This window comes from Protobothrops mucrosquamatus, unplaced genomic scaffold, assembly GCF_001527695.2.
Source record: "Protobothrops mucrosquamatus isolate PMUCROS unplaced genomic scaffold, P.Mucros_1.0 scaffold382, whole genome shotgun sequence".
Lineage (NCBI taxonomy): Eukaryota > Metazoa > Chordata > Lepidosauria > Squamata > Viperidae > Protobothrops > Protobothrops mucrosquamatus.
In genome coordinates this window covers 184,250-203,591 of record NW_015386714.1, presented here as the reverse complement: position 1 = coordinate 203,591, position 19,342 = coordinate 184,250, and the positions used below count along the sequence as shown (strand labels likewise).

General features: G+C 34.7%; 1 protein-coding gene across 1 annotated transcript in view; it reads right to left on the bottom strand.

Moving 5' to 3' along the window:
- Positions 1-15,533: 15,533 nt before the first annotated feature.
- Positions 15,534-19,342, bottom strand: part of CBLB (Cbl proto-oncogene B) — a 74,317-nt gene continuing 70,508 nt past the window's right edge. The window contains exon 19 of the mRNA XM_015815889.1: positions 15,534-18,631. Within this exon, the coding sequence (XP_015671375.1) occupies positions 18,375-18,631 (257 nt within the window). The 3' untranslated portion in view covers positions 15,534-18,374. The remainder of the gene's footprint in view (positions 18,632-19,342) is intronic.

Here is a 19,342-nt window from a genome sequence, read left to right as displayed (position 1 = left end):
ATATATATATTATTTTTTGTAAATGTCTGCACTGAAGATTACTTTTGGTTTGCCTTTATGTAAATTTTTTACGTAGCTATTTTTATACACTGTAAGGCTTTGTTCTGGGAGTTGCTCGTAATCTGATGTATAGTGTAATGTTTTTATTTTCAACATTTTTTGCACCCTTTAAAGAGGTACATTTCTAATTCTGACTGCTATCAGTAAATCTACTTTGCACAGTGAGTATTTAATTTATAAAATTGCCTTATGGAAAAATGAAACATTTTTTTGTTTTTCAAAAATCACTGTAAGAAAAAAATATTTAAAAAATCTGTAAGGGAAAAATAGAAAAAATCAAACTAACCACTTTATAATATAATAAAAATCTGCTAAACTATTAATAACATGTACATAATTGTCAAAGGGTAATCAGGTATTATTCAAGATTCATGTTATTGTGTATACCAATGTGTATTATGAAGTCTTTTTTAGACAGGAAAATCTTTTTATTGATAGCATTCTGAAAAACATTTTTTTTTCAGTTACATGATATATAGTATGAATGACTGGAATTAATTAGTTCAGATTTTTTTTTTGTTTTCCACTGCCTTAAAATTACCTTTGTTTTTTTAAATTTCAAAAAGGAAACAAATAATTGGAGGTTTTTTCTTTCTTTTTTTAAGTGGTCATACTTAAGCTGCATTTTTCCACAAAATAGAATATATATATTTTTGTGTGTATGTGTGTGTTTTTGTTAACAACACTACAGATATTGCACCTTGAGATGATTTTAGTGTTTTTAACTGGTACATAATTTATCAAAAGTACAGAAATTGTAACAATACAATGAAATCTATGTATCTTTAGTTACACTCAAGACTGTAACTTTGTAGACCTGTTTTATGCTTGAGAATTTTTTTAGAAAGTTAGCATAAAAAGAAACATTTGGATAGATCAGGAGAAATAGTGTTTAGCAATGTTTCCTCTTTTAGCAGAAAACTAGCATTTGGGAGGATATAATAACTTTTTTTAATCAGCAGGGAGATAGAATTAGAATAAGCATATGGTTTGGTTTACCAGTTTATGATTCTGGGAAAAAGGAGTCTCTAGCTTATTGGAAAGTTGCTTAGGAGAGAAATGGAGATGGACATTAGGAAATGCATTTTGCCACATAGGAGAGGGGGAGGGAAACTGTTGTGAATTTGTAAAATGTTAAATGTTTGGGCAGTAGTGACTAATATCTTAAATAAAACCTTCCTATAATGTATTGGCATGAATTAAATACATGAAATGTTTTAGAAATTCAATAGTGTATAAAAATATTACACAAGAATCCTGTAAAAAGTCCTCTCTGCACTGGGTAAGGCTTTATTTGGCAATGTAACAACAAATCTTGATAAATGTTAAACCAAAGTTAAAAGGGGGATAAAACCAAAGTCTTGTGTTCTGTATGGCTAAGCCATTTATGAAATCTATGTAAATACTGTGATTTTTTTTTCTTTTTCTCCTTTTCCTTTTTTAGAATTTGTTTACAATGATTCTAAAATTTTTAAGCACCTGTTTTCCAAAATAAAATGTGAACACATGCAAAAAAGATTATAATTTGTTCTGATGTGAAGTCATCACTACCTTTAAGAAAAAAAGCAACTGTTATAAATACAGGAAAGGGGGAAACAAGATTTAAAGTGGCCTTGGATAATATGAAATATAAAAATAAATACGAAGGTATTCCCATTTAGGAAAGGAAATCTCTTTGCTCTATTAATAAAAAATAAAATTATTCACACGACTGCTTGACCTTGCTTGAAACTGAAAGAAAAAAAAGTGGAAGTGCTTAAATTCTGCATCCAGTGTCAGCATGAAAAAGGACTAAAACTCTCACATTTCTAAAGTCTACTTACTTACCACTGTTATTTTTTTTGGGGGGGGGGTGCCTGCTCTACTGTTCAGAATTCATGCTAAACATGTTACAGAAATCTACAGTACAAATTAATTGTTGCCATTAATGCCTGAAAGACAATAAAAATGAAGTATGTTTTCCCATTCCGGTGTGACATTTCAGTTCAAAGATATTATTTATGTATAAAATAAATTTTCGGCCATTGTGGTGGCATGAATCTTCAGCTTTTTTCAGATATTTTGACATGTGCCAAATGAAACACCTTCATGCATTTTATTTATCTTTGATTTACCTACTCTTTATATAATTTATGAAAGTTAACATATTTAAAGGTAGAATTTAACTGTTAATTGTGAGGTATTTGTTTTATTTTATTTTTATTCTGCTTTCATTAATAAGCCCTGAAGAAATTTAGTTTGATTTTTTTTATCCAGCATCTTTATTCAAACTATATTCTCCAATATATTAAGATAAAATTAACATTCATGATTATGAACATGGTTCAGCCATTTGTGCATGCTTATTATTTCAGTGTAAAAGGAAACATCACATTTTATTGAAAATGCTTGTTAATTTGATATTTCAGTGACAGAAAAAATTATTCATTTTAGACCATTCTTTAAATTCAAAATCCAGTAAAATTACTTCCATGTGAGTTGCATCTTTGGCTAATAATCATTAAAAATAAAAATAGCAGGATAGAATTCTAAATTTAAGCCAGAACTTGGTTTCAGTGTGAAGTATTAACATTCTACTATTCTAATTCTCATCTAGTCTTCATTTTCTTTCTTTTTCCCATTAAATTAGCAAGAAATATCAATTGTCTTACATGAGTAATTTCATTATTTCCAAAATTATGAATAAGGATAAGGTTTGGCAAAACATAATTCCCCTGGAAGAGAAAATGTTGAATATTCTCCATCTAGAAAAGTTTAAATCTATTTAAGTACTTCACAAAAACAAGTCCTGTAACTTTCAATTTTAAAGTTTAATGGAACATTCCTCTTATTTGCTCATAGTTTTTTTTAAAAAAAATTGTGTAGCATTGTTTGCAAGACAGGCAAGAATAGAAACTTTACTATTGCAAGCAATAGAAAATAAATAACCTTTACTAACCCAGCTACTGATTAAATTTCAATCACCCTGATGTGATTTTAGGCTATTCAGTACTTAATACGACTTTTCTTTGTCTTAGGGTTTTTAAGATATTGCCTTTTCCATTTGGAAAGTACAAACAAGGAAAAGGGTATCAAAGAGAAGGATATCTTCTCTACATTTTTCTAGAGAAATATTGAATAAATCCCCTGTCACTGGAGTGCTCATCCAACAATCCTAAGCCCTGCCCTTAAATATGATTGATTTTACCAGTATTTTGTGGGAGATAATGTTTTACTGGATTGGCTCTGGACCAGTTAGGAAAAAACCAATTTGATAGGAAGGATTGTTTTGAAAAGCTGGCAGAATGATAGCTGCTAAGAGCTCTTAAAAAGTTAAACACATATAGCTAAACATGTAGAAACTAGTCAGTGGATTAAATAATTATATCACAGGGACATTTGTGCTGAAAGATATTAGTCTGATGGCCAACTAATTTTTTCCATAGGCCATAAGTAATAATATCAGGAAAGTTGAAAGAGACAGAGGGACTAAATCTGGCTGCATAAGACCAAACTTTAAGAACAAATGCATATACTGTAAAACCAGAATTGATAATACAGTACCAAACAGAAAATGCTACCTCTGCAAAGAAGCTGAAGAAATAGTGAAACACCTAGTTAGCTGCTGCAAGAAGATTGCACAGATGGACTACAAAAATGGTATAACAAATTAGCAAATGATGAGTTGGAATATCTGCAAAAAATACTATTTGCTTCAAAGCAAGAACTGGTGGGACCATAAAATAGACAATGTAATAGAAAATCAAGAAGTTAAAGTGCTTTAGAACCTTAGAATTCAAACAGACAAGCATCTGCCACATAAAACCCCAGATTTAACAACTGGGAAAAAAAAGGCAAAAAATTCTGGATAGTGAAGGCAGTACTGGAATTAACAGAATAGAAAAGAAAGAACAAGAAAAAATAATAAAATGCAAAAACCTGCAAATAGAAGTAGAATTTCTGAGGCAAAAGAAAGCAAAGATACTCTCAATAATAATAATAAGCACCTTTGAGTACAATCCCAAAATATTTGGAGTACCACTTGAACATGATTGGCATTGATAAAATCACCATCAGTCAATTGCAAAAGGCAGCTTTACTTGGAATAGCTTACATCCTGTGATAACACCATCAAACAACATCTGCCTATCCCAAGTCTTTGGGAAGGACTCGATAGGTGGATAAAAATACCAAATCCAGTCTGAACATTTGGCTGACTGCGACGAACCACAATACAAAAATAGGGTTTTTCATAGGCCAAAATTCTAATCTTTCAAATAAAATACAGTCAAATCCCAAACCTTCAGCCAATCCCAATTTAATGACCGTGAAAAAGAAGCATATTGAGAACTATTTTCCAAAGCACCCAAAGGCCAGACAAAGAACAATGGATGGAAAGTGATCAAAGAGAGATTTAACTTAAAAATAAGGAAAAATTTTCTGATAGTGAGAACTATCAACCAATGGAACAGCCTTTATAAGATGTCACTGGAGGCTTTCAAGAAAAGACTGGACAGCCACTTGTCAGAAATGGTATAGGGTCTGCTGCTTGAGCAGGAGGTTGGACTAGATCAGTGATGGCGAACCTTTTAGAGACCGAGTGCCAAACTGCAACCCAAAACCCACTTATGCATCGCCGTGTGGGTGTGGCCCATTGGATGGGTGTGGCCCATTGGGTGGGCGTGGCTGCGGTGGTAACAGCAAACTGGGTGGGACTAAAAAGTTCAATCAATTCCAACTTTGCAAGATCTTTTTTTTTCCCGCAAGAAGTTGAAATTGACTGATTGAATTTTTATTTTATTTTTTGCACATGGTGGCGGAGGCCTAAAGCGAAAAGGTTTTATAAAACCTAGCTGAAAGCCTAGGACTGGAGTGACAGTGCGCGTGCCCACAGAGAGGGCTCTGAGTGCTGCCTCTGGCACCCATGCCATAGCTTCGCCACCACTGGACTAGATGACCAAAAAAGGTCCCTTCCAACTTTGTTAGTCTAACTCTTTCAGAAGTCCAGGAGTGAGAAGGAGCCAGGTGGGCCAATGAAAACAATGTTTTTTAAAACATGAGAATTGACCACTAAGAAGATTGTCTTATGGCCCATTTTCATCTCTTGAAAGGACAAGAATATATGTAGTTGCCACTTTAGACAATCTCAGAGAACATTCAGTGTGAAAAAGGCAGTCGCTAATATGTACCTGTGCCACTGAGTGGTGCTTTATAGGTGATATCCAGACATCTAAATTGCTGCTGTTCAAGTACCAACTACTTCTTACTAACAATAAGAAGTTCTATCCATCAGCAGTCTAGATACTGTATCCCTGACTAGCTTTATCTTAGTCATAATCGAAGGGAGCTCCAGATTGGGCACATTGCTGTTGATAAGGGCACAGTTACTGTTACCAAGCCTCCTTCCTAGTAGGGCCTTAATTCTCACACCAATTAAAGCCTGACTGAGGCTTTAACGTCAAGCAGAAATCTGCTGCCACAAATCTAGGAAAATATCCTTGTCATAGAATTGTTTTAAGGAGAGCAGAATCCCTTTTATAATAATCAAAAGCAATGTTTCTAGAAGTCCAAGATATTTTCAGGTGAACAGTAGATTTTTCATGTCAACTTAATCAGAATGGCATTAAACTGCATCTTTTGGGGACTGCAGACAAAAAGTGCAATGGGCCCCAGATAAAGTGGAAAGATGTGATAATGATATTATAATGGTAACCATTACACTTCAGTCATAAGGACTATTAGCACATAAATGCATTGTCATTTGTTTTATATGTACTAATGTTTAGTATGGAAATAAAATTGCCTTGGACTTTTAATATAGGAATGTAATAGATGTAACAGAAAACTGATGCAATGACTACCATTAGTGGAACATAACCACTGAAGGCTGTTTCTTTAAAGGAACCAAAGCAATATGAAAGGAAAAGTTGAAGTTGAACAAATCTGACAGAGCTGTAGAGGGCATGTGGATTAAAATATATATAGTAATGAATAAAAGCAATTCTATTGGTTGTGTTTGCTATCATTCACTCAATCAAGGAAAAGACGTGGGTGATATGTTCCAAAGGAAACTGCAAATCACTTGGATGCATGAAGTAGCAGTGATGAGTGACTTTAATTACGCTGACATCTGCTGGAAGACAAATGCTTACTTCTCAGGATGGTAATTTCTCCTTCAGAGTGGTGAAAGGCACAAGCTATCCTTAACTTGATACTGAGCAATAAGGAAGCTAAATCAATAAAGTGTAAGTATGAGAAACTTGCAATTGAATGCACGTCATTGAGTTCAGAAGTGTGTTTTTTTTAATTAAACTTAGAGCAATGTTACAATATGTAGGTTTTTATGCCCAAAGAAATTCACAGGAAATTAATGGAAAAAGTTGCTCAAAATGCCAGAGACATCTTTAAAATGCATAATAAAAGTATAGTTGCAAACTCTGAATTAAAAAAAAATCCACAGCTTATTGTGAATGAGGAAAAAAACAAAACAGAAATCAGTGCAGATGCACAAGATGTCTGAAAGGAGTAGAACTAAAATATTCTATCTATCTATCTATCTATCTATCTAACTAACTATCTAACTATCTATCTATCTATCTATGAAATTTATTTGCTGCCCATTTTGTATCCAATGACTGGGCGGCAGAGGAAATAGTAGGAAGAGGGACAGCTTAGCAAAGAAGAGTACACAAAAATTGTACAAATGGTTTCCGTTCTAATCTTTAGCATGAAGCCAGGTAGTTCACTTTGCATCAGTCATTCTCTCTCAGCCTAGGAAGGAAGCAATGGCAAACAATTTCTGAAGTCTTGCCAAGAAAACTGCAGGAATTGGTTGTGTCAGGTTAATATCAAGAATGACTCAAAGGCATCCCCACCTGCAGAAAAATTAAAGTGTGGTATCTTCTCTTGTGCAATTTCCCAAACAGATGGACTGATGCCTCACTTAAGAGTTAAATGGCTTTACCAGACTTTTGAGACTTCTCTTACATCAGGCTTCCACCTCAGGCTTCTCATACGCAAGAGACGACGTTTTCCAAAGAAAGTGTCCTCTAAATGAAAGTTGGTTTCCTGAAATAAGTTGTCCTGCTTAGGTCCTAGCAAAGAAAGCAGCTCCAACTATGAAGATATGCATAGATAACAAGCTAAAATAAAATTATATCATGAAGTAAATATAAATAATTGAATGAAAAATATTGTACCATCTGGCTCATTACCATCTGCTAATACATGAGTACATATGTGCATGATATACACACATCTACATACATGCATAACCATGTATTCTTCCTGAAACCGAATTACAAGACTTCCAACAGTAGCATTCAGTTTGTTTTGCCATTCATTTTATATTCATTTAAAGACAACTTTTTTTCTATTCTATTTCATATTGATGCTCTTGTTCTATAGCAGTGATGGCGAACCTTTCAGAGACCGAGTGCCCCAAAACCGCCCCCTGCCCCTGCTCCGCCTCCCATCCTGCCTGCTCCGCCCTTGCCCTGCCCGCCTGCAGGACCACATACTGCCTCCATGGCCCGCCGCAGATTACCCAGGCAGCCCTGTAGCGCCATGGCAGCCACGCCCTCTGCCCACACCCCGCAGCATCATCTGCACGCTATGTGGCACGAGGGCAGAGTCTTGTCCCTGCTGCCTGGCTATGTCCTTGGCTGTGCTGCTCTGTGCAGGCCGCGCCCGGGGACGACTCTCCTCCAGGAGAGCTGCTGGTGAAGAGGGTGCCATGGGGGGAGGCAGGTCTGGGGTGACGGCGAGCGTGCCCACAGAGAGGGCTCCAAGTGCCGCCTCTGGCATTCATGCCATAGGTTCGCCAACACTGTTCTATAGTGTTCAATTATTTTGTTTTATTTTTAATTATAAACTGCTAAACATAAGCTGGGTTGAACTGTGGCCTTCATTTATCAACTTTTGTTTTAACCCACATTTCTGAAATCTATTTGCAAACTCCTAGATCAGTAGGAATCTGGCAAAATTCATTTTTGCAAAATCAGTTCAGGGAAATCTATCCAGTTCAATAGTTTAAACTATTTCAGAAAATTTATCCATTTTGGATTTCTGAATTGATTTGCAATCAGTGCCTGTGCAATTCAGTTATATAATTTGATTTGCATCCAATTCAGTTATAAAATTTGATTTGAGTTATGACTTGATAGGCATTTGAACTGAATCTGCAGATCATTTTTTTTTAATTATAGCTTCCTTTCAGAAGAAGAAAAGAAAATTCAAGAAATTTGCTTCTTGGTATGAGAAGTACTTATCCATCATTGCATTGCATATATAAGATTCTGAGAAGCATTTCCCTGTTGGTCTTAATATATTTAGAATTTTTAAAACCATTATTGAGTAAGCCTCTTTTTCCATTCCTTCCTTCCCACACCAAATCATTTATCTTGTTTTAAATTGACTGCTAACTTGTTTTGCTTTTTTTCAATTTAATGGTCAAGGTTGTTAATTAGAGAGTCTGGGCCTTTCTGTTAAAAATACAAAGTGATTGGCACAGACAATTAGGCTCAGTGTGAGGATACATTAAATGCAAAATGCACATGGATAAAAGTTACCAATTATTGGAGACAGAGTGAGGAAAAGCAGGTGGAACAACATACACTATCTGGCAGTACTGATACCATTAAAGCAGCATGGAGGGAGAGAGAGAAAGAGACACACAGAGAGAGAGAGAACCAACATTAATCATGTCACTGGGGAATATTGAAAGGAAATTGAACTGCCAGAGTTTCATGCCTCCAGTGGATCAATAACACAAAAACAACTGCAAACTAAGAAGTACGAGATTACATTTAAAACAGGCGGCATAGACAATATAGCCTAAGCATGCGAACTATATGAAGCCTTCTATATTTATTCATCATGAGGGAAAGGAGTTCAATCATGACAGCTGACATAAACATTTCATTTTCTGCTTTATCAATAAAATTTACAGAAGTACAGCCTGGAAAAGCATATGTCTGTGTCCTAGGGTTACCTTGTGAAAGAATCAAATAGTACTGTTCCTTGGGAATACCTGAAATATGGGGTTATCATCTGCCTAATTTTGATTAAAATGATCCATCAGCCTAAAGCAGTTTTCTCATTCTGGAAGCCCAAAGAAAAATCCCACTCCATTCTGATGCACAGTGGCAGAGTGTCAATGATAATTTATATCATAGGTCAACTCCGATAAGTACAGGAGTCTGGATAGCTTATTTAAAACTTTATATCAGTCTCTCCTAGAGGAAGCTTTGATTCCATACTCAAATAATGAGATCATTCCATACTGGCCAACAGTTCCAGTGTCTGAAGTCATAAATCTTATTTACATCCTCAAGATTAATAAGGCCTCTGGCTGTGACAACCTCTTGTCTCCAGACCTGTAAGTGGACTTAATCATTCTAATCCTTAAAAAAAAAAAGATAAGGCTAGCCCTGCCAACTACCAACTTATTAGTTTGCTGAGCATCACCAGCAAGCTTTATTCATGCCATTTAGAATGAAAATTGCAAGAATGGTTGGTAAAGGTAACTATCCTTATTGCAAACAAGTGGAATTTAGGTCTAATCTGGATCATGCTCTTGTTTTATGTGGTCCATATTCATGTGGTTTATGGAAAAGTATAGGGAAACATCTAGACCTCCCTTTATGAGGCCTTAAATCAGCATTTAATTTTATTTCAAGGTTTCTCCTATGGATAAAATGCAAGAATCTCAGCATTGAGTGGAAATTATTGTTTCTTATCTACAATCTGTATAAAGACTCCAAGACCAGAATGTATTGTAATCCATAGGGATTGCTACTAAAGCTAATTCCTATATGTAGGGGAGATGTATGCCTTCTTTTTAAGAATGTATGTCGTCTTTTTAAGATTCCTGTTAATCTATGCATAAACTCATTGGCTAAAGAACTTTCAGACCCAAATTTTCATCCTCCCAGAATTGCAAATATGTATCTTCTGCAGTTACTTTTGCAGAAAATGCAGCTATTATTTTCTTTAACAACTTAATACACTACCCCTGGAGAAAATGTGATAAGCTACTTGAAGATTAAAATACTGTTTTTTGTTAAAACATTCAGGAACATATGAGAAAAACTAGAGGAGGGGTGTCAAACTGCCGGCCTGTGGGCTGGTTTCATCATACCGAAGCCGCGCCCACCCTATTGCCGGCAATGCAGAGTCGCGATACGTCACAGCATGTCACATGACGTGGTGAGTTTGACACCCGTGAACTAGAGGGTCAAGGGACTGAGCAGGTGAAATCATTTACTTACCTGTGATTTTTTTAAAACCTGTGATCATAAAGTGCACATATTGACAGATTGATCCTGCAGGCTCAAAAAAAAACAACAACCCTTCAGAAACACCTTTTAAAGGTTTTTCACATTACAAATTGGAAATATATCCCTACAACTTTAAAACTATTCACAACTAAATATCTGACTAAGCTTTTTTATGGTTCTGGACTAGTTCCACATGCAAGTTACAGGTGCATAAAGTATAAATCCCAAGTATAAATCCAACTTGATTTTTAGGCTTAAGAGTGGCTAAAATGAGCCAGGCTGAAAGCTTGGCTGTTAATTATTGTTTTGAATGCCCCTTTTCCTCAGCTGCTTTGATTCCAATCAGCCACCTATCATCCTAATGATTCACATTTCAAGCTAAGCCATAATAGCAATAGCAACAGCACTCAGACTTATATATCACTTCACAGTGCTTTACAGCCCTCTCTAAGCGGTTTACAAAGTCAGCATTTGTTATTGATGGAACATAACCATTGCAAATTATAAACCATGCTTTACTTTTTCCTGAGCAAATCTAGCCACTTTATCATTATTAAGTATGATGTGCACATAACTAATTTGTTATAAAACAAAAGTACATTACAGTCCATCTCCCTTATTACACTAGTTATCCACATTTTCCATACTCAGAAAGGGTTAGAGTTCCTTGAGAATATAAGTATCCTGTATGGTAAGGGCATAAAAATTTATATTTTAACCGGGGAGAAACTATTTTTTCTTCAGATAATTGTTTATGATAGATCAAGAATGAAGCTTATACTCATGTGATAAAAATTCTAGTTCACTTCCTATTAAGTTATTAATCTATCCAAGAATATTCCGTTTCTATTTGAGTAAATTATCCCTAGTTTAGTATGCATCATAAATTAAAAACATACGTAGGTTTTACATAAGTCATTGATATACTGTATATCAGAAGATTTTATCTACGGAACGTTGACTGAAATAAGCATGAGTCTCTCATTGGAATAATACAGCCCAAAGTCTATTGGGAGTGTCCAGCTGTGGAAGGAAAGCTTTGCAGTGGCCAGTATGTTTTTTTCTTTCTCTTGTTTTTTTCCCTTGGGAGAAAGGCGGCATAGAACGGTTTCAAGGCAAGCCTGAAGGCCACTGCACCACATCTGAATTCTAACAGTAAAAGGAAAATGCTGGAACCATGGGAGTATGGGTGTGTAGATCTGGTTAGAGGAAGATTGGTGTTGTAGGGAAAAGAAAAGGAAGCTGAAAGGAAGTTGCAGAAAGGAAGCATTGGCAGAAAGGAAGCATTAGCAGTGGAGGGAATGGAGCAACCATTAGCTCAATGGTGAAGGAAGAGTTGGCTTCAACTTCATGAAACTTAGCAGCAGACAAGCTGGAAGGAAAAGCAGAACTCAGCAGCTTCACCATACCACCAACAATGCTGAGGAATTAAACGTCAATCAGCAGCTGGTAAAGCACCTTTCCCTTTCATCCCACCTCAGCCCAGGCTGAGAAACTGCCAAGCTTCAGCAGCAGTTTAGAGTAACAGCTAGCAGCAACAGAAGTCAACTTGAAGATGGCTTTTGTTGTTGTTAGTTGCGAAGTCGTGTCCGACCCATCGCGATCCCATGGACAATGTTCCTCCAGGCCTTCCTGTCCTCTACCATCTTCTGGAGTCCATTTACGTTCACGCCTACTGCTTCAGTGACTCCGTCCAGCCACCTCATTCTCTGTCGTCCCCTTCTTCTATTGCCCTCAATCTTTCCCAGCATTAGGCTCTTCTCCAGTGAGTCCTTCCTTCTCATTAGGTGGCCAAAGTATTTGAGTTTCAACTTCAGGATCTGGCCTTCTAAAGAGCAGTCGGGGTTGATCTTTTCTAGGACTGACTGGTTTGAACGCCTTGCAGTCCAAGGGACTCGCAGGAGTCTTCTCCAGCACCATAGTTCAAAGGCCTCAATTCTTTGTCGCTCAGCCTTTCTTATGGTCCAACTTTCACATCCATACATTGCAATTGGGAAAACTATGACCTTGACTATATGCACTTTTGTTGACAGGGTGATGTCTCTGCTTTTTAGTATGCTGTCTAGATTTGCCATAGCTTTCCTCCCCAGGAGCAAGCGTCTTTTAATTTCTTGGCTGCAGTCCCCATCTGAGGTGATCTTGGAGTCCAGGAAAATAAAATCTGTCACTACCTCCATTTCTTCCCCATCTATTTGCCAGGAATTGAGAGGGACGGATGCCATGATTTTGGAAGACTTTGATATAAACTCAAGCAACAAAGAAGAGGGATAAGATAAAGACATAAGTGTGTGCATGGTAATACAGGTATAGCATAAAATACCATAGGTTTGTAATAAAAAATTCTATTTCTAAAAAATATGTAACCTAGTTTAATAGTTATTGTTAAAACTTTAATAATAATACCTATTATGCTATTTATCATTAAATTTGGATTATAGTGGTACAGTCCCAAGATTCTGACTATGGGTAGAAATTGCCTTTTAACACATCACAGAGAATTATTTCCACCAGCTGTAGAAGCATTCATTGAAAAACATCACAAGTTAGAATAATAATAAAAATAAAAATAAAAATAAAAATAAAAATAAAAATAATAATAATAATAATAATAATAATAATAATAATAATAATAATAATAATAATAATAATAATAATAATAATAAAGTTGGAAGGGACCTTGGAGGTCATCGAGTCCAACCCCCTGCTCAGGCAGGAACCCCACACCATTTCAGACAAATGGCTGTCCAGTTAATTCTTGCAGAATGACAATGCTTAGCAACTTTTTTTTTTTCAAAAAAGTTGGTACTACTTAATAAATCACGTGATACCCTTCAAAATCAAATAATACAATTCAAATAAACATCAAAAAAGGAAAAACAGTCAAGGAAAAAAATTGTAAGAAATCAAAATTTCTGAATAAATTCTACAGGCAAGTGAAAATATATTTCCTAAGATACTTTAAAAAGTATACTATCTTGAAAAAGGAATTCCAGATAGGCAGAAAACAAGGACATGAATAAAGATATGAGACAATATACATTTTAGTTAAAATGCTTTTAAAAATATTGTATTTAGTTCTCTAGAGGAGCTTGAATTTAAAGGATTATATAAGCACAAGCAGCAAAGTAAAGCTATTTTTTTAAAAAATGCATGCAAAGAACAAAATTGTAAATTGTGATCACATTCATGGGTAAATTAAATATTAAAGTAAAAAATTCCCAGAAGATATCCTTGTGCTCTTGCAAAACCTTTATTCTGATCAGGATAACCAACAAGCAAAATAAGGAGAAAAAGACTGGCTCCACTGGGCAAAGAGGTAAATAAGGATGTATACTTCTTATTTATTCAAGTTATATGAGATATTTAAAATCAGCCAGTTTATTGCAGTCTTAGACCAATATAAAAGACTGTCCATGAGTGATCTATAAGTACCTATAAATCTATCTTAAGAAACCATTAAATAAAACTGTCTTAAAATTAAAATACATCTAAAAAAACTGACTAGCACCCATGACTAAGAACCAAAAGGATTAATCTGTCTAGGCCAGGGGTAGGCAACCTTGGCTCTTTTATGACTCGTGGACTTCAACTCCCAGAATTCCTGAGCCAGCATGGCTCAGCTTGGAAACCTCTCCCTTTCCCCTCAGCATGGCTGGCTCAGGAATTCTGGGAGTTGAAGTCCACAAGTCATAAAAGAGCCAAGGTTGCCTACCTCTGGTCTAGGCTGTATATGGGATAGTATATGACGACATATAAAATTTACATAGAATATGGTATCTGAAGTAACATAAACATTAATAATATATAAAATTATATAAAATATATCTGTGTGGCAGTTTGGCATATCAAAGTCTAGTGCATCATGCTGCTATACAAAACCTAACCATGTCAGTTATAACAAATGGCAGTTTATCTGTAGGCAGAATCTGGACTTAGGGCAATTCTGAGTAAACTGTGTGTCTGAAACTAAAATACTACTCTTATAGCTGAAAATGCAAAGAATCTGCAAGCAATAGTAATGAAAGTCACGGAACCTAGTGAAAATATGAGACTGATATTAAATAAAGACCAAAATAATGACAGCAGGTAAAACAACCAGGCTTAGAATTGATAGTGAAGATATTGGTAGTTTCTGCCTTTAGGATCAACCATCAACTGTAAAAAAAATAAACAGTCATGAAATATGCTGCAGACTACCAACTTGGCAATGTATCCATATAGGCCTTGGGAAAAATATTCAATTTATGCCTATAAACATCAGAATAGTGCAAGTAATGATATTCCATGTGACATTCTATGGAAGTGAAAACTGGACTTTTAAAAAAAAACAATAGAAAATTATTGACGCTTTTGAATGTTGGGGTTGAAGACTCCTGAAGAGACTCTGGACAGCCAAGAAAACAAACAAATGGATCATTGAACAAGACTTCTGATTAGAAGCACAGATATAATTACAGTAATTATGCCTACAGATAAGCAAATCAGCCAATTTCTATGTTACCCCAAATTCTTTTCTATTATATATTCATTCAAGCCTATTTTCATGAGTTCTAAATAGGATAAAAATCTTCAAAATGACACAATTTTTGTTGTTTTTGTAAAATGCCCTTTAAAATTATTTTTAGGGGGCTGAATGCATTTTTATATGACCAATGAGATTTTGTCCAATTGTGATTATCTTTGAGTTATAAATCTCACTGCTGAATTCTACTTAACGGTAAATAGATGTGTAGGTTTATAGCTTTGGGGAAAGTGAATTGAATAAGCTTCTTTTTAAAGTCAAAGTAAATTAAAGATAACTGACCAGGTATAGTAGTGGGTTGCTGCTGATCTCACCAGCTGTTAATGTTTGGTAATGCTTTGTGCATCACACAAACTAGTCCTATAGGAGAACATGCTATTATTATTGATGCCAAGCCTTTATTGTGGGCATCCCTGTAAAACAAATACGGTTGCTAAACATATTCTTGAGGTCTGTTGTTTACGAGGAGACAAATTTTGCATAGACAAGTCTTGAGCAAACTCAAAATATTTCTTTACATTCCAACAAAGGATAAATGACTCAGCTATAAAAACTATTTTGCAAACACACATCTATACATTCTGATGCCTGCATAAACAAATGTGGGAATGATGTGTTCCAGTATAGCAAAACTTGGTTGATGCATGATAGAAAACAAAGAGAAGTCATTTTGTTAACATTAATTTTTATAAAATACCTTACAAGAACAATATAGTAACTTCAGGTTACATAATATTCAGAATTGAAAAAAAAAAGATGAACAAAATATAAATTGATCACATCACTATTTTACCACATTAAACAAGTTTATAAAAAGTATTTTTCTTTCAGATAAAATAGTTATTTAGAAGAAAAATCTTCAAAATAAAAACTATTGAAGTCCTTTCAATAAGTCAGTCTGAGAAGCATTACGTTCCAGGTCAAAAGGCTGTGCCTGATTTAGAACTCACTTGTCTGCTTCCAAATGTATCAAGCTTTAAGACACAAATTAAAACATTTACCAGGTCAGTGCAAAGTAAAGCTTCAAGCTGGAAACAGGAGAAACAGAACAATGTTTCTGGTCCAAAATAAATTCACATTATAAAAAGTCGTTAGGTATGTGCTTGGGATAGAAAGAAACTTGCATTAGAGAGTACTGGAAAGAATGTTAAAACAGAGGCTTGCTCTTGAGATGCTGAGTGTGTATTTGTGCTCTATAATGTGGGAAATCATCAGCACTACTGGTAAGCATCACTATCTGTTTAAACTATTTAGAATTGTTTAGCTGTAAGGCAAGGAGGCATAAACTGCCCTACCTGTCCTTCAAGCATATGTGAGCCCAAAGCCATTCCTAAACTACCATCTAATTGTAATTTTTTAAAAATAAATCAGAAAAAATATTAAATATGTGGCAAGTAATCATTTTATTTAAATCAATTTAGATCTTGTACAGAAACTCATTCAAAGCCAGCAGCCTGATCGCCTCAACCTGATCAACACTTTGAATCCAGCTAAAGAATGTAAAATAAAAGTTAAAGTATGATAAAATTATTTAAGTGTTTGAATCACTCTCCATTGTAGAAATATAGTCATACTTCCAACCTAGCAAGTAGCTTATGGATAGACTCCAAAACTGATTCATTTAGGAAGCAGTCATATAGCACAATATGACTGCTTAAATATGTTTGCATACAGAAATCTTGTAAAGATCATTTGCTATTACACATTTATAATTTTCCAAATGACCAAGGATAAAAGATATAACACTGGCATTACAGAATATAGGCATACCTGGCTTCTTAAATTACTTGCAAATTTCACTAAACCAAGTCCAATCTTTGTGGAATGTTTACTACCGCTTTGACTGTCAAAGGCTTCATCAGATGCTGAAAAACTACCAAACCATATAATATTCTAGATGTTGTATCTTTCTCCCTCAATTATATGGGATGAGAGAAGACCAGAGGGTTAACCTACACATTTGTATGTCTCTACTCTTATACTATGTAACATATTAACTTGAACAAGTCAGTGATGGTGAACCATGCCCAAAATATAATATAAATGCCAATGTTCCCCAGCAAGATCGTATTTCATAGATTTAAGAGAAGATAGGGAAAATAGCCATTTCAAGATTAAGTTTGTATTCAGTTTACCCCATTTCAAATCAACAATTTCTGTTAAGTTTTTAAAAATAGAAATTGGAAAATCTAACTTGTAAGGTGTGTGGACTTCAACTCCTAGAAATCTCCACCCAACATGCTAAAGTCCACATATCTTAAAGTTGCTAAGGTTGAAAAATACTGATCTAGGGGAAAATGAAATCAGTTTTGTGATTATTCTAGGTTTAATTATAGCAATTCACTGAAAAACCTGATTTAGCTTGTGCTTCAAAAAATTACTAGCAACTCAAGGCAGGAAAATTATGTTCAAGAATACAGACACAACACAGTAAGTTGATCTGGGGACTGAATAAACATTTAAGATAAAATGTAAATTAATTAAAATCCTTGTAAAATTGGTTGATATAGAAGTAATAGAATTCAGCCACAGTACAGAAAATTTAAAGTGTTCTTAAAATGATCCTGTTCTTGCAATGCTGTAATGAAATAATTATCTACATAGGAAATTAACCAAATACTTCTTTCCATAAGACATTTACCTGTCCACTGATAATAAAATTCACACTGATAGATTTCATATATCTGCCAATATTAAGGCACGCACAGCCTTTCATTAAGCTTGTCAAGAAACCAAAGTCTAATTTCAATTCCATACCTTTTGGATTTTGAATAGCTATATCAAAAAAGATTTACGTTTCCAGGTCATTATCATGCAATTTTGTATATTTTAATTTTGTAAGTTAACCATACTGATCTTGAAGCTTAACAACCACATGTCAAAGAAAAGCTACCCAGTGTTGCTGGTCAAAATCTTTTTTAAAATAGACCAGTAACAAAGTAACATACTACACATTCATATAGATATATATATTTTGCTTTGTGTAAATAGCAATGGTCTACCAGAAAAATAAAATCAGTAGTGAAGGCCTCATTTTTCTTGCATTTTATTTGAGCAGAAATGCAAAAAGCTTTTAAAGCTCCTTGAAAAATAAAAATGGAGAGTGCACTTATATATGTATAAAAAGTAAGTAAATGGGTCAAATCAGTATAAAGACAGCTGGAAATGCCTCACAGTAGAAAATATGAACAAGAACACAGAATTGTCAGCTTTAAAATTGTCATTTACCATCTTGTAAACATGGAAAAATGCATTTCACAGATTAAAAGTTCATGGGAAGTAAACTTCTTTAAATTATTTGTCAGTTCAACCCTGATTCAAAAATATGGCTAGCAAAAATACAGATTTAATTCACTTATATCTTGAAGTGAGCAGTTGATCTTATTCTGAAAAATTGTTCCAACTCATTCTTTGAAGATACATCCAGGAAAAAAAAATCTCTCTTGAATCCCATCTCACAATTGTACAATATTTCTCATGTTTACACACACACACACATATGGAGAATTAGGCTTGCTGCAAGGTTTTCCATACTATAGATTGAGTCGTGGGGAAACTGATGGAGGAAAGCAAGCAAATTCTCTTAGAATGCTCCGTGCTACATCAAGATTATTCTGGGCTATTTCAAGGGCCCTCTTCACTTCTTCAAAAGAATAACCTTCTCCCATAAGTTTTGCAATCTTTGCATCAACATTTTCTATAGATGTATTATGTGCCTTCCTATGGTGTATTTCTGGAGCAGTCCTACGAGGAAGTGGTTTTGGAGGCCTGGCTGGTGCTTGCGAACAATCTACATAAAAAGAAAAAAAAGAATGGTCATTTTTTTAATGGCAAAAAATATTCCTGACTAATTCCAAGTCATTGGCTCTATTCAATTCTCTTACTATAAAGGGTAATTTCCAAATTTGAACTGGACTGTGGACTTATACATATTTAAACTTTGCACAGATAGGAGCAAAAGAATTATTATTTGTTTTGTTTGGTTCAAGAACAAGTTCTACTTGTTAACTCAGCCTTCCATCCTTTCGAGGACCCAGATTGTTGAGGGCAATATGCTGACTCAATAAACCGCTTACAGAGGGCTGTAAAACACTGTGAAGTGGTATTTAATCTATGTGCTATTGCTATTGCTACTAGATGTTACCAAACCATACAAGAGAGATATAATTAAAACTACTTCATCTTAACTTTAACTGATTTCCTTGAATATTTTCTATGAATGGGATTCTGTGCTTTTTTGTTCACATTTATGATTCCTCTGTTATAGCAATGTTTACCTCTATGATGTGCAATTGCAAATATTACTATAAAGTATTATTGAAATTTATGAAAATCAGGGATAGCATTTTAAAGCATAATTTAATAAATACAAATAAATTATCTCAAAAATAGAGGTAGTTCTCAATTTATGACAATTGAGCCCCAAATTTCTATTGCTAAGTGAGATATTTCTTAAGTGAGTTTTGCCCCATTCATGACCTTTCTTGCCACATTTGTTAAG